Genomic DNA, 15089 nt, shown 5'->3' on the forward strand with positions numbered 1-15089 from the left:
CAACCACAAAAGGAAGTTTGGAAAGAACCCAAATACATGGAGACTAAACAGTATCCTTCTAAAGAATGAATGGGTCAACCGGGAAATTAAAGAAGAATTGAAAAAAATCATGGAAACAAATGATAATGAAAATACAACGGTTCAAAATCTGTGGGACACAACAAAGGCAGTCCTGAGAGGAAAATATATAGCGGTACAAGCCTTTCTCAAGAAACAAGAAAGGTCTCAGGTACACAACCTAACCCTACACCTAAAGGAGCTGGAGAAAGAACAAGAAAGAAACCCTAAGCCCAGCAGGAGAAGAGAAATCATAAAGATCAGAGCAGAAATCAATGAAATAGAAACAAAAAAAAACAATAGAACAAATCAACGAAACTAGGAGCTGGTTCTTTGAAAGGGAAATAAAATTGATAAACCCCTGGCCCGACTTATCAAAAAGAAAAGAGAAAGGACCCAAATAAATAAAATCATGAATGAAAGAGGAGAGATCACACAACTAACACCAAAGAAATACAAACTATTATAAGAACATACTATGAGCAACTCTACGGCAATAAATTTGATAATCTGGAAGAAATGGATGCATCCTAGAGAAACATATAAACTACCACAACTGAACCAGGAAGAAATAGAAAGCCTGAACAGACCCATAACCAGTAAGGAGATTGAAACAGTCATTAAAAATCTCCAAACAAACAAAAGCCCAGGGCCAGACGGCTTCCCGGGGGAATTCTACCAAACATTTAAAGAAGAACTAATTCCTATTCTCCTGAAACTGTTCCAAAAAATAGAAATGGAAGGAAAACTTCCAAACTCATTTTATGAGGCCAGCATCACCTTGATCCCAAAACCAGACAAGGATCCCACCAAAAAAGAGAGAGCTATAGACCGATATCCTTGATGAACACAGATGCGAAAATACTCAACAAAATACTAGCCAATAGGATTCAACAGTACATTAAAAAGATTATTCACCACGACCAAGTGGGATTTATTCCAGGGCTGCAAGGTTGGTTCGACATCCGCAAATCAGTCAATGTGATACAACACATCAATAAAAGAAAGAACAAGAACCATATGATACTCTCAATAGATGCTGAAAAAGCATTTGACAAAGTACAACATCCCTTCCTGATCAAAACTCTTCAAAGTGTAGGGATAGAGGGCACATACCTCAATATCATCAAAACCATCTATGAAAAACCCACCGCAAATATCATTCTCAATGGAGAAAAACTGAAAGCTTTTCCGCTAAGGTCAGGAACACGGCAGGGATGTCCATTATCACCACTGCTATTCAACATCGTACTAGAGGTCCTAGCCTCAGCAATCAGACAACAAAATGTAACTAACTTCTTTTAATCAGCATAATGTTTTCAAAGTTTATCCACACTGTAGCATATATGAGAATTCTATTTCTTTTTATTGCTGAACAACATTGGGCTGTATGGGTATAGCACCAAAGAAATACAACGTTTTATTTATCCATTCATCAACTGTTGGACATTTCGGTTATTACTTCTTTGGCTATTAAGAATAATGATGCTGTGAACTTTTGTATATACATTTATGCGTGAACATTTGCTCTTAATTCTCTTCAGTATACACCTAGGAGTGAAACTGCTGGGTCATACGGTAGCAAATGGTTCAACTGTCTGAGACACTGCCAAATTTATCCAAAGCAGCTGCACCATTTTATATCTCTACCCGCAGTGCAAGAGAGTTCCAATTTCTCCACATTCTCACCAGTACTTCTTATAGTCTCTTAACTGGATTACAGCCATCCTAGGGAATGTGAAGTAGTATCTCATTGTGATTTCAATGTGCATTTCCCTAATGACTAGTGATGCTGAATGTCTTTTCAATGCTTCTTGTATATCTATTTTCTTTGGAGAGATGCCTATTAAAATCCTTTACCCATTTTTTAATTGGGTTGTTCTTTTATTGTTGACTTATAGGAATTGTTATATATACTGGATATTAAACCGTTATTAGATACATGATTTGCAAATATTTTTTCCCATTCACTGTGTTGCCTTTTTACTTTCTTGACAGTGTTCGTTGAAGCACAAAAGTTTTTAATTTTGAAGAAACCCAATTATCTATTTTTTTTTTCTTTGACTGCTTGTGCTTTAGGTATCAGATGAACTTTTCCAAAGTATCCAAATTCCATTTCTTAAAGTACTGTTGATGGGCATATAAAATACAGCTGTTACAAGTTTTTGACCTATGACTCTAAGACTAATAGGCATTTTTATGTGCATGTTTAACTAAGAGTCAATATACGAATTTCAGAATACTGAGATTTTAAAACCTTCCTTTGCATATTTCATAAAAAAATTATTTTTGCAAAATTTGAACAGAGTTTGCCCTCTACAATATGCAAAAATTCCCACTTGTCTTCATAGCCAATTTTTGTCCCAAATATTTTCAAATGCCAAGAGTACTTAAGTCACTAAATTACTTAAGGTGCTTCTACCTTCTCCCTGTACCATCTACTAAAACCTCCAATTTCAACCCTGTTCCTCAATAAAGTCAGAGGAACTTTGGGAAATACACTGTACAACTGTGATGGTGGTGGTAGTTGTGGTGGAGTGAGGGAGTTGCCACTATTAATGCTAGAAATGTACTACTGGTTAAAAATAGCCTATTGAAGGCTTTCTGGGCAATTATCATTTACAACATTAATTTTATGAGAAAATCAATTCTAGATTCCCTGAAAGTATTTTTTAACATAACACATGTATACTTGAGAACTGTATATATATATATGTAAATTTCATAGGTCCACTGGTATAATTATTATGTACCTATAAACAAAAAACTAGAAAACTTGTTTTTAGAACTTCTGAAAAGCATTTTAGAGGTTAAGGTGCTGATTTTTATTCTTTATGTAAAGCCCAGTGAGCACTGTAATTCAAACCATACCCAACAGATGTATCTGCAGCTGAGTTTCTCAGCTCATCTTCCTTCAGTTTCTCTTGTTTCTCTTTCATTTTTTGTTCTTGTTCCTTCAGTTTTTCTTCCTTCCTTTTACGAATTCTGAAAGTTAACATAAAATATTATAGTCTATTTGATGGGAGATAAACTTTTAACTTTCAGCATATTGTTTTAATCATAAAATTATAGAAGTGCTCTAAATGTTATCACAAATTACCGTGTAGTAATTCATTTATAACAGTTAAGCCACCGAACATCAGTGTGAGCCAGTATCGCATTACAGTTCAACGTGAAATATCATTTTAGATGCAAAGAAATAAACAGCCTTCATTAGCATAACTAACTATAATTATCTTTTACCTAGCAGCTGCTTCTTCCCTCTCTTTCCGATGTTGTTCTGCTTTTAACTCCCGGAACTCCTGCTTTGCCTGTCGTAATATATCAACATAATCTTCAATGAAATCCCTAGTAGAAACTAGGGTCAGTAGTTTCCCACAGAGAGCATGAAGTATCTTCATTTTTTCTCCTGTCAAAAGTGGGTAAATAACTTCTGTATCATCAATGGCAAAAAGGAATTGTTTGAGAAATCTTAATTTGTGGCTCAATGTGAAAAAGCTTAATAAAGAATAGAAAAAAGTCTCTGGACCAAACATGCCAATGGCATGTTTTCAGAAAAAGCACCTCTGAATCCAAATTAACAGATACATGACATACAAGGTATTTCAAATACAAATAATTACCATATAGACCAATTAAACAGACATAAAAAACTTTCTAATGACAAAGAATTTTTTTCAAGTTTTAATATTTAGGCTCACATAGGAAGTTCAAATTAAAAACTAAATTATTACCATGTGAATTATAAAAGGGCGACAGGCAAATCGGTACTCTGAAAATACTGCACAAAAACACTACTACAAAGTATAATAACTATGTGAATGTTAGGAATGAAGGCACTCTACTTTTATTATATTTATTATATATTTATTATATGTTCTCTTAAATAAGTATATTAAATTAAACTCTATGTATTTGTGCATTGTAATTTTTTATCCAAAAAAGGAAGTGAAAAGTAACTTCATCTTAATTTTATATACCCTTTTTCATACCTCAAACACTGTTCAAGCAAATGTTAGAATTTAGCAGCTACAGCTTAAATTTCTTTTTTTTTTTTTTTTTTTTTTTTAAAGATTTTATTAATTTATTTGACAGAGAGAAAGATCACAAGTAGGCGGAGAGTCAGGCAGAGAGAGAGGAGGAAGCAGGCTCCCGCTGAGCAAAGAGCCCGATGCGGGGCTCGATCCCAGGACACTGAGATCATGACCTGAGCCGAAGGCAGCGGCTTAATCCACTGAGCCACCCAGGCGCCCCTTAAATTTCTGATATACTGACAAATAAAAGTTCTGGCTAATTCTTACTTATCCTTCTAAATTTAGTAGATTAACCACAAATTTTTAAAGTAACAGAAAACCTACATGAAAAAGAAAAGAACATCAGAAACAGCTGATATGAATATCAAGAGTAGTCTCCACCGGGGTCACTCTTTGTATTCCAACAATTTTTTTTTTTTAAAAGATTTTATTTATTTATTTGATAGAGCACAGTTAGGCAGAGAGGCAGGCAGAGGGGTACGGGAAAGCAGGCTTCCTGCTAAGGAGGGAGCCCGATGCAGGGCTCAATCCAGGACCCTGAGATCATGACCTGAGCCAAAGGCAGAGGCTTAACTCACTGAGCCACCCAGGCGCCCCTTCCAACAATTTTTTTTAAGGATGGTTCTCCTTCTCTTTTAAAACGGCTATCTGAAATTTCTCAGCAGGACCTAGTTTTCTGGGCTAAAGAGAAAGAGGAGGGGAGGAAGTGGGCAGATTATACCGATTCCAACTTGCAAAGCTTACCTGGTGTCAAATCATACACTGAAGTGCTTGCCAGTTTCTTCACGAGACTGGGGTTGCTCAAACGCAGCTCCATACAGGCGTCGTCTGTAGCATCAAATCCTCCTCGCTTCTGATATCTGTACTTTGCATTTGCTGACGTTACATCAGCACCTGAAGCTAAGATGTGCAGTCTGAGGATTTCAGAGAGAGTGCAGCTATCAAGATCCAAGCTTTTCAAACTGCAGCCTATAGTTGTTAAAAGACGAAGTTGTCATTTAGAATATCAGCAATAAACCCTCAGCAATGTAAAATGTACCTTTATAAAATTAAAAATAAAAAGCCAAACAACAAAAAAAATAAAACCCACACATACCCTGGTGCAACTGCGGCCACGCAGCTGCCAGAGATGCAACTGCAGACAGTGCAGATTTTGTGGGGTCTGCATCTTCATCCAAAGCCTCTGTTAAATCTTTAAGGAAATAAATACTTTATTCTAGTGAAAATCAAAACTGGAATCTTTGGGAATAATGCCTTTCTAAAATGATGAAAGAAACAGCAAAAAGCTTAACATGCGGAACCTCAAAAGAACCAACGCTAGGTACAACAAGCATCATTCACATGCTGCCTAGTGTCCACCTTCAACTAGAAATCCCGAGACACGTACTGCACACTCTTATTTCCTTAGTTAACACAGAAGACAATTCCAAGTTACCAAGTTACAAGAAGCACGTATAAATTCCCCCCAAAATGGTACAGTGCACTTTTAAAAACAAATCTCTTTGCTCAATATAACTTTAGAAAAGTCTACTTTGAAAATCAGAATCTCTTTGAAGATCCCCAATCTTATATAAATTTTTTAAGATCGAATCATAACGTATGGGTTATAATCACAAAACCAGCACAGAAAAAGAACTAAAACAACTTTAAGGTAGAACTTCTGTCTCTTAACCACTGATTTATCCTCTTCATTTAAGGTTCCTGTTTCTACTTTGAAAACTCTCCAATCTAAGACACAACAGGAAGAGTTCCCTGCATTTTCTAAGTAAACTGCTTTAATTCTGAAAGTCATGCCTGGCTTACAAACATGACTACAGAGTAAATCTACTGACACAAATTGTATAAAGCATTAGCATAAGCAATTATTCCTAATTATAATACATAGATGATAAAAAAAGATTAAAGTGTCAACCATGAAAAAACTTTAAGCTTACGAGACAACCTGTTGTTATATCACAGAATGGTGGGGATAACTTCAGACTGAGTCGGATAATACATATTCTAGGCTCAGCACTGCCAGTCCCCTAGTTTCTAGATGTGCAGCCTTCAGACAAATCACTTAATTGGCTTCCTTCTTCTTAAAGGGGTGAGTCTCGATCAGCAGTTTTTAAATTCTTCCAACTACGTCTTAGGCATCCAAACAAAAGAGATAAAAGTTCCCTTGTTCAGTGGGATATGGAGATGATAACCCTGACCAGACATCTTTCCAAATCTCCTGCAGGGGCCCCCAGGAATCCCTGTACAACTCACAGTACTCCATGGATTAGAGCTGGAAAATCGCTGGGCAAAACTCCATCTGTGGTTCCTTAGCCTCCTACTATGTTCCCCTTCCGAAAGTTCACAAGCTGACAAAATGAACCTCAGAGAACAGAACTACTGTCCTTTACTAAAAGGAAAAAAGCAGCTCTGGGATCATGTCTGATTACAATCATTGACAATTTCATGGCAGTTAAAGCATAAACACTACTACACAGGAGAAGTTATCTGACTGAACATTGCATATGTGCAGAAGTTTTTCCTCCCAGGCCATGAATCCAGTCCAAATGACAGACATTCTCTTCCTTCTTACCAGGGAAATACTAGAGCTAAAACTTCTTCAATTTTCACTTTACATGGAAAGCCAAAGAAAATTAATAGGCACTCTAAAATTAGCAATAGTCTTAGTTACAGAACTGTAAAAGTGGACTGGCCCTCTTCCTTTGCAGCAATCACCACATTCAACCTATTTTATCTGTAGTAACTTTTAACTTCCTAGGACAAAGTTATAAAGGCCTTAGGAAATGGACAACCAACAAAATGACAGTTTACTTTTAATTGTTTAATTGTAAACTAGCATGTTAAAATATGTGTTTTTTTTACAAAAAATTTTATTTATTTATTTGTCAGAGGAGGGGAAGGGAGGGAAAGAGAGCATGAGCAGTAGCATTAGGCAGAGGCAAAGGGAGAAGCAGGCTCCCCACTGAGCAGGGAGCCTGATGTGGAGCTTGATCCCAGGATCCTGGGATCATGACCTGAGCCGAAGGCAGACACTTAACCAACTGAGCCACCCAGGTGCCTCAAAATATGTATTATTTAACTCAATTATCTACCAAATAGGACTCTCAAGAAAGTGTATTGTTACTCTAGGATTTGCTTAGAGACAGTCACTTGGGTACATCATACCAAGAGAATACAGTTGCCCTTGAACAGCATGTGGGACCATGTATAAGTAGATCTTTTAAAAAAGACTTTTTAGGTACTTATTTATTTAAGAGAAAGAGAGAGAAATTTAGAGAGCAAGCAGGGGGAGGGGCAGAGGGAGAGGGAGAAAGAATCTCAAGGGAGACTCCATGCTCAGCACGAGCATGATGGGGGTCTTGATCTCATGACCCTAAGATCATGACCTGAGCTGAAACCAAGAGCTGGAGGCTTAACTGACTGAGCCACACAGGTGTCCCTATAAGTAGGTTCTCTCTCTCTCTCTTTTTTTTTTTTTACAATATAGTACTGTAAATGTGTATTCTCTATAACATCTTCTTTTCTCTAACATACTTTATTGTAAGAATATAGCCTATAATACATAAAAACATACAAAATATGTGCTATTTAACTGTTTATATTATCAGTAAGGCTGCCAGTCAACAGTAGGCTGCTAACAGTTATTTTGGGGGAGTCAAAAGTTATACTTGGATTTTGGGCTGGGGGTAGGGAGGGTTGGTATTTCTTTTTTTTCTTTCTTTTTTTCTTTTTAAAGATTTTATTTATTTATTTGACAGACAGATCACAAGTAGGCAGAGAGGCAGGCAGAGAGAGAGGGAGAAGCAGTCTCCCTGCTGAGCAGAGAGCCCGATGCGGGGCTCGATCCCAGGACCCCAGGACCATGACCGGAGCCGAAGGCAGAGGCTTTAACCCATTGAGCCACCCAGGTGCCCCGGAACTAAAATTTTTAATGTAAGATGTAAAACATTTTTGGTCAAAATTTCCAAGATTTGATATAAAAAAAGATGGATAATTTTATAGGCAATGCTAGGGAAACAAATATCCCAGTTTTCAAAATCTTTGCCATATTATGAGGCAATATAGCATAGCCAGTATGAGGCTCCCAAGTAGGCTGCCTGAATCTGTATCCCATCACTTTCTTATTAGCCATATGTCTATGGGCAAGTTAATTAAACTTCTTAAGTCCTAAGTTTTTTTTAAGTAATGGCAGAAAATAATTATTAACAACCTACTGATGTATTATACCTATCTATACCATAAGGATGGTATGACCATTAAATGAAATAAAGTATATATAGTGTCTTATGTCACTTTCTTTCAGAAAGAACTGTGGGGAAGCTTTTTTGTAATGGAGATAGGAGAACATAGGTAAAATAACCTGGGGGAATAGCCTAGGGTCCTTACTATAACTGAAATAACTATGTAAATTGTAGTCGACAGGACAGGGAAGTAAAGATTGGAAAAACTCCAAAGCATTTTTTCCCCTAATACTTAAATAAATAACTTCAAAAGGAGCATTAAAACCTTTATTTAATGACCAATACTCATTTAAAGGTAGATCTTGCATTAGCATGTATAGATTAGTCGTCTATAGGATTAGAGCTATAAAAATTACAGATCAAACCAATCATGAAAGGAAAATACAATGGCAATACAAACACCAATAGTTGCATATATTTTCTTTAAACTAGCTGATTTTTCCAATATAATTTCCTTGTCACCCCATTTTTTGTCATCTGTACAAAACTACAAAATTCACCCGCTTCAAATCCTGTATTAAATACAAATTTAAGGTCAGAAATTATGTTAAGGTCAGAATTTGATCACCCTGTAATGTTATTGGTCATTAAGACAATCTAATGGCTATTTGCCACATTTTCCGTCTTAGATAATTCATCTTTAGTGCTGGTACTTGTTATCTTAGAAAATATTTAGACTTTTATAAATTGTTTTCTCTTCTATCTTCCCTTTAGTAGAGTCTCATTTTATGGACTAAGTCATTTGATGACAAATGGGACAACACTATTAAAATGACCTTGATAAGGGAACTACTATGGTGCTTAGCACTCAAGCTAGAGAATATATTTAGTTTGAACTCAGGCTGTAAAATAAAAAGAAAACCAACATGAGATGTGTAGTTATTATAATCCTGTTGCTTTAGGGCCCAGGCATAAAAAAATAAGCTCACATTATCTGAGGTCAACAATACTATCTGAATGCAAGAATGTCCCATCTTTTTGTATTGAGAATGCTAACAAAATGTCTCCCAAAAGTTATTTCTTATTGTGAATTTTTATGCAATACATTGAAGTATTGTTTAATAAGGCTTCTAATAAGGCTTCTTCCATTTATCTCTCATGTGACAAGGTTCACGGAGAGTATAATTCAGGAAGCCAAATCGATCTCTTTTTATACATGCTTAACAATTCCTCTGATTAAGGTAAGTCCTAAACAAAATAGAGAACACACTCTATTTTAAAAATAAAAAGGGTTTCTTCAAGAATTAATCCTATGTTAATATGTACCACATACTGACTTTAGATATTTAAGTGCATAGAATTTAAGTAGCAAAATTTCTAGGTCAAACTGTTGGTAAAATAAAAAAATTAAATTTTACTTAACTCTGATCTACAAACTATCACATCTGAAATGAAATCAGCAGAGTATTTTCAATTTAAGTACTGGTAACAATTATTAAAGTATTTCCTTAGGTGGGGGCAAAAAAAAAAAAAAAAAAAGAATCAGTGCCATTTAGCAGAATCTCTTGGAACTAGATACTGGTCAGTGACATCTATAATGCTCCTAAATCACAAGTGAAATCTAAAAGAATAAAAAGGAAGATAGATTGTGGGGGAGGGTAGATATTTTAAGGTCATCGGATGCATTAAACAAAGTTTTTATAACAGGATGCATTAAAACAAAGTTTTTATAAAACAACTGATAATGTATTGTTCATATATGATTCCAGAACTGGGAGACTTGAACAGTTATATTTTATAACTGTAAAAGCGAGGTTAATTTTAAGTTAACCTTCAAAGATCAGTTCCAAAGCTACAAAGCTACTATCAATCAGCAATAATACTGAATTCTGACCTTTGGTGTCAGCATCCGTTATTTGCTCTTTGGCTACTTCCTCTTCTTCTTCAGCTATCGCCTGGAAGATGGCAGTCAGGAAGAAAAAAAGCAATTCACATAGTGGGCCTTCACTGTCATTTCCTACAAGAGCTTCCTCTAACACTTCTGTGAATAAAATGTTTAAAATGAATTTAAAGTTCTGTTCATGTACTGAAAAAACAACTCCATTGGAATAATAAACATTTTAATCAAACAGCCTATGTAATTATTTTAAGTGTCCATTTATCAAAGTAGAATATTATCCAAGGTCAAATCAAAAAACAATTTATAATGATTACAATAAAATACAATAAAATCATAAGCCAAAATCACTACATTCAGGAAAGTCAAATTAGCCTCAGCAGATCAATACCATATTTCATTTTAAGTTTAAATTTCAGGTACAAATTAAGGCACATATTAAAAATTATCATTTTATTCTAATTTGAATAACAACTCAAAGATTTGTTATTGTTGCCCCACTGTTCTCAAGAGCTATGTGAGACATTACTGTTAACAAAGTAGTGCAGAGGAGAGGTAATCATTAGTATCAGGAATAATCTTAATATTGTATCCAAGTCATAAATGTTATCTAATTTATCTTACCTAAATGAGCATTGTTTAGACCTTCTTGATCTGCAAGGCACAATGATTCATGCCTCACCAAGTTCATAGAGAAACTGAGAGAATGTGAAATGAAAGCCCTCCTGAAGAATACACTTTTATTAAAATAACAGTAGCATCATAATTGTGTCTTTGAGGGTCTTTATTTTGATTTTAAGAAAGTTATTTTGCTACTTAACAATTAAAAATCCAAAATGAGACCCAAAGCCCTTCTCAATTAATGTAGTTCTTACATTGTTTTAAGTACAATGTTTGTACAAAGTACAAGTACAGAGTCAATATAGAATGACAAATTAAGGGAGGCAGTAACTTGTCTCTAAATACAGCTGATGTCAATTCCTTCCTTCCCTGCACTTATGCAAACCATGACGTCAAGAAGGATTCCTTCACTATTCACTATTCCTTTACTCCCTTAAATCCCAGCAGGCCTGACCAATGGAATATGACAGAAATAAGGCTTGCCAGTTCCAACCCTAGCCTTAAAGAAGGCTGGCAGTTTCTGTCCTCTTCCTTCTTGGAGCCCTTAGCTGCCACATTACAAGTAAAGGCTACCCTGATGGAGTGGGATGTTCATGGACGAGCACTGAGGCACCAGGCCTATGTGGGAGGAAGCCATCTTGAACATGCAGTCAGGTAAGCCTTCAGATGACTCCAGACCCAGCCCACTTCCTGTTACCACATGAGAGATTCCAAGAAACGGGTGGACAGAGAGGTCCAGTGACTCTACAGAACTCTGAGATATATTAATTTTTTATTTTAAACCACTAATATTAGGGTGAACTATTAACACAGCAATAGCACTTGCCTAAGGTTACTCCCTCAGGAAACTCATCTTGAAGATCAAAAAGTTCCCCAAAAGCATTAAGAAACTCCAGAACCATCAGAGCATCACCAAAGATTTCAGGAGGTAGTCTAGTCTTCACTGGAGTTGGTTCTGGAAGTTCCTGAAAGATTAAACAATTTATGTAACTGTTTGAGTTATATAGTGGAGAAAACTGTAAAAGGTAGATATATACTCTTTGCTGAGTAAGATTTCAGGTAGACTAGTGGTTCATAACCCTGGATGTTTATCACAATCACCTTTGGAACTTTAAAAATTATAGATGTCTTGGCCTTATTCCAGCTTTAGTAATTACAGTCATTAGTGACTTTTTAAAAATCAAGCTAAGAACAACTTTGAGCTGATGTGTACTTCTGACTACATTTTCTAGTTAAGAGAGACTTTTAACCTAGATTCTGAGATCAAGGCATTATTAGCTACATCAATATTATCCTCAATTCAGGATCTTCTTAGGATATGGAATAGAAGTAATCCACCATCTACTGAACGTGGAATTGGTTCCTTACAAACTGAGATGCATGATAATACTGGATTATTAACAACTATACAAATGACAAATTATGTCTGCAGAATGAGAATCATTTTTGAAGTCTGTTATAAAACACTAACAGTGCTGCTTTGGGACTCTACCTATAGCATCTGCTTAATTGACTATTTCCTCTCAGTTCAATATGATCCCGCTGTTAAAAAGAAAGAAAAATTTAATTAGCAAAGCCACATAAGGCATGTAGAACATAGGTGTGAAATGTCACATAATATACTTATACCTTAAGATCATCACATTCCATATCTTCTCTAGGTTTACTCCACTGTTTTAAGTATTCCATATATTTTCGCTTTTCTTCCCGTAATTTTTCTCTTTCCTAAAACAAAAGGTTAATAAAATTTTTTATAAGAATTTTGTAAGGCAGCATCAGCATCACCTGGGAACTTATAAGAACTACAAATATTTGGGCCCTAACCCGGACCTACTGAACAAGGAACTTGGTTTGAGACCCAGGAGTTGATGTTTTAGTAAGTCCTTCCAGTGATTTTGATGCATGCTCAAGTTTTAGAACTACTGATTTAGAACTACTGATACAATGCCTGTCTAACACAACTGCTAAAAAGATGGAAAGGTCTCATACATAGTAGCCCGTGGATAAATACTAGTGCAATCTGACACTGCCTACAGGGGCTCTTCCATTTCAAATCAATTAAATCCTGACAAAGTAATGTAACAAATTATTAGAGTACCTAAAATAAAACCTCCTCCCATATTTCTAGTATAGTTGTTATTTTCAAGATTCATTTAAGTCTAGCAGCCTAAGGATAGAGGGACCAGGAAGTAAAAGCAGTATTATCAGAACACAGTTGGTAGGTTTCTTTTTCTTTCCATCCAAGACCACTTCTCTTGCTCTCTTGGTCTTTTGATAAATACATTTATTTCTTGGTTCTTGTATTTGACACTGGAAGATAAATAATGACCCTAAAAAGTCTCCAATAATGCAGAGTGTAAAGGAAATATTTTAAATTGATTACAATTTATAATTACTTTCCAATAAATATTTAACATATGTTAATATTATTCTCTTCCTTTGAAATTTAGGACCCCTGGAGGTAACAGATGGGCACTTATCAAATTTTCAACATAAAAAGATAGTTACAGAACTAATTCTGCTATAGTAAGTCTTCCCCTCCCTGCCCCAAATAATTCTTGTAGCATGTAATAAGATGGGTATTCTTATTCACTGTTAAGAGTGAAAATAAGCACATTTAGCAAACACATACCTATGTACATTTTAAAAAATGTTCTTAGCCTTTGACCTATTATTCTACTTCCTAAAAATTTATCCAGGTATATCATCTAAAAACATTAAAAACTTTTATTCATAAATTTGAACAGGGTATCATCATTTATGAGCAAAAAATTATAAAGTACTTTACTTGTATCTATTTGATTAACTATTATGCAGTCACTAAAAATCCCACCTTACTTAGTTTACTTAATAACATGAAGGGATTGCATGGAGCACTGGGTGTGATGCATAAACAATGAATCTCGGAACACTGAAAAAATAAAATAAAGTTAAAAAAAAGAGGAAAAAATAACACGAAGGGATATTTCAATAATGTTAAAACAAAAAAAATTACAAAATTATAAATCCTGCATTTCTTTTTTTAAGGCCCAGAATTAAGATTAAATATAAACTGAAGTGCTAAAAAAATGCTATATTTAAGGGCACCTGGGTGGTGCATCTGGTTAATCATCTGACTCAGTTGGGGCTCAGGTCATGATCACAGGGTTCTGGGAACAAGGCCTGTGTTGGGTTCCACACTCAGCAGGGAGTCTGCTTGAGATTCTCTCTCTCTCTCTGCTCCTCCTGTTAGTGCTCTCTCTCCTTTTCAAATAAATAAATAAAATCTTTAAAAAATTGCTATCTCTAAATGTTAACACATGTAGGTTACAAGTAGTTTTCTTGTCCTCTACATTTTCTGGAGTGTATATGTATTAGAGACCTCCAGCCCCAGTCCAATGGCCTATTTGAAATAGTTCAAGAAACTACAGGCAATTTAAACGAGCACAGGGTGTAACAGGATCAGCTAGGGCTGCTTGCGAATATCTGGGAAAACCAAGGACACTTCCTGACTCTGGAGGAAGCTACCTACAGAATTCTCTAAGAAATATCTACCACTAAAGACTGTAATAAAAGATATGCTGAAAAACCCATTTTTACAGATACTTTTTCCTTCAAGGAGAATAAGAACACTAATAATTCTTATTATTTGTAGATTTTATTGTATTTTTTCAATTACAGATTTTACAAGTTTTATGCATATCATCTTCCCTAAATTTAGAAGTCTAAATAATGAAGAAAATCAACTTCAGAATCGTTTTTAAGAGGCTTTGGGGTATAAAGACAGGTATGTGTACACACACACACACACACACACACGTTGAACCTTAAATTATTAAATTTTTTTTAATTATTAAATTTTCCAAAGCAAAAGAGAGATAAAGCAATAACTGTTTATCAGCAGTCTATGCACGACTAGAAATATGAATCAAAGTGTAAAAGCATTTGAAAATTAACCATGAATTTAAGTATGTAAAACCCAATACTTATTATATAGAGAGCATAGCTAATATACTTGAATGAATACCTTTTCTCTTTCTATTTTAAGTCTCTCTTTTTCCTCTTTTTTCTTCAGTCTCTCCTCTTCAACAATTTTCTTCAATTCTTCCTTCTTCTTCTCTTTATCTTCCTTTTCTTTTTTCTTTGCTTCTAGGGCATCTGCTTTTTCTCTTTTTAATTTAGCCTTTTCAAAAGCTGTGGAGAAGGTCAAAGTTAGAACTATTCACAGACAGAAAACATTTTTTAAAGTAACAAAATAATCCCTAAAATAATTTATGGTTAAATGTGATCAGTAGAGACTCACGAGGGTTGTAAATTGCTGGA

At 35.2% G+C, this 15089-nt stretch overlaps 1 protein-coding gene across 2 annotated transcripts in view; it reads right to left on the reverse strand.

Moving 5' to 3' along the window:
• Positions 1-15089, reverse strand: part of BAZ1A (bromodomain adjacent to zinc finger domain 1A) — a 98557-nt gene that overhangs the window by 29889 nt on the left and 53579 nt on the right. Inside the window, exons 9-16 of one of the 2 annotated variants that reach the window (XM_045067930.1) lie at positions 14794-14960; positions 12417-12512; positions 11614-11752; positions 10164-10310; positions 5188-5283; positions 4836-5060; positions 3301-3466; positions 2929-3042 (exon numbers count right to left, since the gene is read on the reverse strand). In XM_045067930.1, the coding sequence (XP_044923865.1) occupies positions 2929-3042; positions 3301-3466; positions 4836-5060; positions 5188-5283; positions 10164-10310; positions 11614-11752; positions 12417-12512; positions 14794-14960 (1150 nt within the window). The remainder of the gene's footprint in view (positions 1-2928; positions 3043-3300; positions 3467-4835; positions 5061-5187; positions 5284-10163; positions 10311-11613; positions 11753-12416; positions 12513-14793; positions 14961-15089) is intronic. The other variant, XM_045067929.1, reaches the window with a different exon arrangement.

This window comes from Mustela putorius, unplaced genomic scaffold, assembly GCF_011764305.1.
Source record: "Mustela putorius furo isolate JIRA1106 unplaced genomic scaffold, ASM1176430v1.1 tig00003898_pilon_pilon_pilon, whole genome shotgun sequence".
Classification (NCBI taxonomy): Eukaryota; Metazoa; Chordata; class Mammalia; order Carnivora; family Mustelidae; genus Mustela; species Mustela putorius.